This window comes from Polistes canadensis, unplaced genomic scaffold (assembly GCF_001313835.1).
Source record: "Polistes canadensis isolate GaletaPanama2010 unplaced genomic scaffold, ASM131383v1 scaffold_206, whole genome shotgun sequence".
Classification (NCBI taxonomy): Eukaryota; Metazoa; Arthropoda; class Insecta; order Hymenoptera; family Vespidae; genus Polistes; species Polistes canadensis.
The window spans coordinates 77,157-83,613 of NW_014569753.1; the positions used below are offsets into that span (position 1 = coordinate 77,157).

General features: G+C 28.2%; 1 protein-coding gene across 1 annotated transcript in view; it reads left to right on the forward strand.

Annotated features, from left to right (window-relative positions):
• The window catches only part of LOC106789879 (division abnormally delayed protein), a 116,003-nt gene that overhangs the window by 11,435 nt on the left and 98,111 nt on the right, over positions 1-6,457 (forward strand). The window contains exon 2 of the mRNA XM_014754405.1: positions 3,151-3,291. Within this exon, the coding sequence (XP_014609891.1) occupies positions 3,151-3,291 (141 nt within the window). The remainder of the gene's footprint in view (positions 1-3,150; positions 3,292-6,457) is intronic.

Below are 6,457 nucleotides of genomic sequence, written 5' to 3' on the forward strand. Positions count from 1 at the left end.
AAAGTATTCCAAAGTATTCTACGTTCAACTTTATTTTATATAAGGTGCGTCTAGAAATCTTAGATAAATCCCAAATTATATGAGGAGAGTTTTACATTTATTTTTTATATTCGAAATTATTCAATTATCATCTATATAATATAATTATAAAAATGATAGGAATATTTTAAAATATACACTTAATTGGTGTGTATATATAGTTTCAGTATTAAATAATAATTATTACTATCATTTCGAGGCTTCATAAATTAATTTATTTTTTCATATTAACAACAAAATTAAAAGACAATCTTGTAAAATTGTTATATATTATACAAAAATTTTTCATTCAATATTATTATATTTCTTATGAAATTTTTCTTTGATCTAACTTTGTTTTTTTTCAAAGAGTCTGATATTAGAAAAGAGAAAAAAAAAAAGAAAAAAAAGGAAAAGAATAGATTTCTTTAATTCTTTTAAACGTTCAGTTTGAGTATTCTCGGTATTAATTTTTCAAAGAAATTACTCGGAATAGAATGGCACAAAAGAAAATGGTGCGGTGATACGAGACGAACGTTTAGATGAAAATGGAGTATGTTATCTCCCTCTTTCTCTATTCAAGTATTAGTTACTACCTATACATACACATAGGTGCACGTACACATATACGTACATTCTCGATTGGATGAATCGTTCCGCGATAATTTTGTCCTCTAATCGAGACGCGAGGAATTTAATTGTTCAGTTCCTCGTTAGTTCGTTCGTTCACTCGTGAACTTACCAGACAAGAAGAACATGAAGAAGAAGAAGAAGAAGAATAGATGAAGAAGAATAAGAAGAAGAAGAAGAAGAAGATAAAAGACTCGCGTGCATCCCTCGAGAGGAATTTGATTTACGACTCGGATTAATGAAATTTTCGTCGTCGAATAAAGTTCTTTGCGGTTGTTAAAACACGACTTGGTTGTTCTAATACAAGGGTTCTCAACCTTTTTACTTCGTAGGGAAAACGTACATTGGTTTTGGTCAAATCAAATATTTTTAATATTAAATTTCGTTATCAGGAACTCGTTTGTTAATTTGAACGCGTTAATCAGATTTCATGCAGAAAATGATTCAAATCATTTCTATTATTTGTCAATAATTTTTCTTTATTTTTTTTTTTATCGATCGATGCTATTTCGAATAATAACAGATTTGTAATTACTCTTTCTAAATAAATATTTTATTTTTGTTTACAAAAAAAAATCAACGTCGAATTAATTGCAACATTTGATATATCACAAAATACGAATGTGTGATTTAGTACCCCGTCAATTTGATGGATATTTATAGAAATAAGTATACAAATAACAATGTCTGCAAAGTTGAGATAGTTGTTTGAGTAAAATCTATAATAGATAATTAATTGCAAAAAATCGTATTAGAGGTAAAAACCAATAGGTGTATTAAGTATTAAAATATTAATATGATCTTTGGTATTGTTTATTAGAATGATCGGACTCTTGACGACAGTGGGGGGGATTGTGGGGGGGGATTATGGGGGTGGGAGTCAATTGCGGTTGTAAACCAATTTTGGTTGCTGAAAAAAAAGTTGAATATATTCTCCCCCATTTACTGGGAGCCTATTCCTTTGAGCCGCAGGTTAAATATGGCTGTTCTAATCCACAATAATTTCTTCGATAACTATCACTCGAGACAATTTATTGATTTTCTTTCTTTTTTTTTTTTTCTTTTTTTTCTTCTACGATTGTATTTATCGCCGATTTTTTAAATTTCATTTTTCCCATTTTTTTTTCTTCTACATTAAAAAATCAAATGATTTTCCGAATGAAAACATCAATGTTATAAAAATGTATAGATATTCGTTCGTTAAAAATGTATTATATCTATTGGTTGTATCTATTGGAGATAAGAGATAAAAGATAATATTTTTAGATTTGCTTCCTTTTCTTTTTTTTTTTCTTTTTTTTTTTATCTTTTTCTAGTTTTTTATTATTATTATATTATATTATATGAATCTAATCGATTTGTTCAAGATAGAATCGAATTAAAAGTAACGATAGAGGGGAAGGTATCTGTTTGCAACCGCGTAACCAACATGAATAACTCGATACACAGTGTTCCTAAGTTATATTTCAGAAAAATGATGGTTTTTTTTGAGAACATTGGTTAAAGATCTGCGGTTGTATCGATAACTACAAACGTTCGCAATTAGATATTCTTTTCTGTTAACTATATATATTATAATATTAAGATGAATATGTGTTACAAACAATTTAATACAATTTGCATTTTATTTTTTGTCGATTTTTGTAATATGGGCCGAAAGTTTTTAGGTTTTTTTTGTAATAAATTTATTGTATTAGAGTAAAAATAAATCGTTCAGATTTATAATTAAATTTGTCATTTTACATGCGACACTTCGAAGAATATGTAACAAGAAATTTATTCGAGAATTTTTACTTAACTTATTTATTATTTATTTTTTAATGAATTATATACAAGATGGGGGTTAAACATTGTAAGATTATTTGAAAACTTTAATATCTTTTATGAAAGATACTTTTAGATACGTAATTATAGATGTGTAATTTTATAAACAAGGCTTATTGTTATATATTTGATAAAAAAAATATTAGTGCAATAAGTTTGGGAAAGGAGTAATTGATAAGTATAATAATTTTGGAACGTTTTATCCACTTACACAAATTTTTGACTCATTTTATATTATGTCGTCAATAATTTAAATATCTTTTTCATACTATATTTTCTTTTTGTTTTTATTTAAAAATAAAAATCAGTAAGATGTAAAGTAAAGTTAGAAATTTGAGAAATTGAGTAGTTAAGTGTTCCTCCTAATTGCGAAACCGAGCAAAAACGTATCTGAGCTTTTTCGTGCTTTTCAAGTGGAAACATTTTTCTTTCTTTCTTTCTTTCTTTCTTACCGATCGTATTTCTTTTCTTTATATCATCTATCATACAAAATTTATTAAATATATTTAAAAAAAAAAAAAAAAGAAAAATCTTTAAACAAACGTAAGACCATTAATATAGAAAATATATGTTTGTTTATATACGTGAAGAGTATAAGAATACAAAAAAAAAAAAAAAATAAATAAGAATTTTAATAAATTCTTTTTCTATTTTTTTGTTCGTTTTTTTCTTTCATAGCGATATGTGGTGCCTCATGCTGTGGACATGAAGTCGAGAATCTTTTGAGACAGAAAGCCGGAAGGGATTTTGACGATTTGATTCATCATCACAGCAGGAGTCTTCAGGGACTTCTTGCCACGACTGCTGATTCATTAAGAGGTGAGTTTACGTTTTCTATTTATTTTCTATTTTGTTTTCCTTTTTAACATATTATTATTTCACACGTTTCTCACACACGTATCTCGAATGGTCCATAGGAAATCTTACATATCAATTATTATAAAATCAAATCAGCATTTCTAATTTCAAATAATACAATTACAAATAATTTCATTATGCAAATATTTTTTTACGAGATGAAAAAAAAATTTAAATAAAAAAAAGAGAATAATAATTTCTTTAATAATTGTTCGTAACACTTAAAATCCGACGTACACAAAATGCACCAAACGTTTTTTCCTACCTTTAATATTATAATTTAAAACTACAAAATATATACATATAATCATAATAAGTTAGTCAGATTTTATCTATGATAATTTTAGCATCACGTAACTAAATCTGAGGATAGTAGAAATTTGATCAAAATTACAAATTGTTTGGACGCGTAACGATCAAAAATGAATTAAAAAAAGAAAAAGATAAAAAAAAAACACTCAGTTTTGCAACACCTATACGTATAGAATACGTCTGTGAGATTACTATAGTGTAAAAGAAGATCTTCTAAGAAGAGTATACACTCAGAATTGCGAAAATATTTATTGGAAGTAAAAAAGGGGGTCAACAAGTGAAAAAGTTTGAGAAACCTTACTGTGTGTATACTATAAATAACAAAATGTCCTTAACCGGGAGTCAGGGGCTGGGAGAAGTGGGGGGGGGGGAATTAAATTAGAACCCACATCTTTATTTTTCTTCTCACCAAGAATAGTAGTACCTGTTTTTCGATAGAACGATAAATGCAAGCTCTTTGAAAGGAAACGTAACCAACACATAGAAAAATATCACACGAACATGATCTGTCTTTTCATCTTTACGAAAAACCATAAGAGAAACGTCGGATTTGACTTTTCGATAAAATCCACCCTCTCACAATACATATATATATACACTTTGAACGGTCTTACTGGGAATAAGAATGTTAAGGGAAGAATATGGGATTGCAAGGGGTAAGGGGAAGGGAAAGGGGTGGGTCGAATACAAATGTAGATCACGATAGCAAATCTCGTAGAACTTATTCATGCCTCGATACTTCATTTAATTTTATTTTCTTTTCACTTTATTTGATTTTCATCTTTTTGATATTTATTTCGATAACATCGAGGAGGAGGAGTAGGAGGGGGAGGAGGAGGTTGATGTTTTCGTTAACGTTGGCGAAAATTTTGGTCCAATTTTTTTTTTCATTTAGTATTTTCTTTTTTTCTTTTTTTTTCTTTTTTTTCTGGACGGTAATAACGAGTCTTGAGATATAAAAAAAATATAAAAGAGAGAGAGAGAGAGAGAGAGAAATGAATTTACGGTTATAATGAGACGTGAGGTAAAAAAAAAGAATAAATTGTAATTTTTTCGTCGGAACGGGAGAAGAGAATTTTTGGTTTGAAAGAAAACGAAAAGAAAAATTATTATTCGAAATAGGGTGCGCGACAAGCGGCGGGGGGTGTTGTACGTCGTTGGAAGACAATTTTTTTTATAATTTTACGGTAATAAAGGAAAGGGTCTTCTATGCGTAAAATATATTTTAATTCGTGTAAACGAGATAAAGGAATGAATGTTCGTTAAAAAAAAAAAAAAAAAAAAAATGAAATTGTTATGAAATAATTTTGTTAACGACGAGTAACAACGAAGTCGTGTTGTTGCGTTTACGGAAGAGAAAAATGTGAAGTAAGACAAAAGAAAATTAAAAGAAATGTATTGTATTTTTCGTTATTACGAAAGAAAGGAAGAATTTTTTTTTCTTTTTTTTACATTAGTAGAAAAAGAAGAAAAATGTGTGTGTTGTGTTTAGAAATAGTTATTAAAATACGTTGTTACGAAAGGTACAATAACTTTGGTTATTGAAATAATATTTGTGGTTGTAAAAATACGAACACAACGGGGGTTTTTCGAAGGAAATAATAATAATATTATAATTAATCTCATTCGGCGTTGTGAACGAACTCGCGAGTTTTTTTTTTTTTTTTTCAATGTACGAAAATATAATCACGAAAGGTGTGAATCATTTTGGAAAAGATAAAAAACAATTCGATACACACAGACTATCATTCCGATTTTTTTATTTTCCGTCACATTTTTAACGGAAGAAGAAAAAATAAAATAGTCGCGATTAGTTAGAAAAAAAAAAGGTGTGTGTTTAAGTTGTAATAATATTTTTATGGGTTTCAAAATATGAATAATAAATTAGAAAAAAAAAAACAGATTGTTTTATCGATATAAAAATAACGCGCGCGTTTAATAGAATATCGAATGTATGTGAAAATATACCCGTGAAAATAATATCATGAAAATATCATGGTAAAACGAATAGGAAAAATGATGGTCCTTTTGAAAAGTAAAATAATTCGATGTAGTATCTCGATTTTCTTCTCCATCGATTTTTGATAAAAGAAAAATAAAAAGAAAAAGAAAAATGAAAAGAAGAAGAAGAGAATCGGTGATTCGCGAACTATATCTTGACTACGCATTTGGACAAGAGCCATGGGGGAAATCGAAGGAGCAAGAAAGTATAGAAACGATCCACTTGACACTCCACTTTCGTGCTTTTCATCGAAAATTGAGAAGCAAAGTCTTGTGGGATAACTGGCTCGAAAATAATATGGATATATAAAGAGAGAACCAACGATATGGGGAATAAAGGAAAGGAACATTGGTACTATAGAACAACCGATGACATTTTTTTTCTTCTTCTTCTTTTTCTTCTCTCTTATTCCCATGAATGAATTTTTCTTATCGAAATTATTATTTAATTTTTTTTTTTTTTATTCGATTTTTTGTTCAGCTAGATATTATGTTTACAGTTTTCGAGAAAATAATATACAAATATTGGAATAAATCTAAATTTGTTTAATATTATTTTCTGTTAGAGAGTGATAAAGTCAAAAGGGAAAGGAAAGGGTAAGGGTAAGGGGGAAGAAAAGTAAAACGATATTCAAGCAATTCGCGTTTTATCTCTCTCTTCGTTCATATATTTTAATTTTTATTTTTACTTGTACAATTTTGCTATTTAAAAATGCTATATGGATTTGAAGATTATGTTGTTAAACAATTGTAAATGGAAACTGATTTAAAAAGGGGGGGAGAGAGAGAGAGAGAGAGAGAGAGAGAGAGAGAG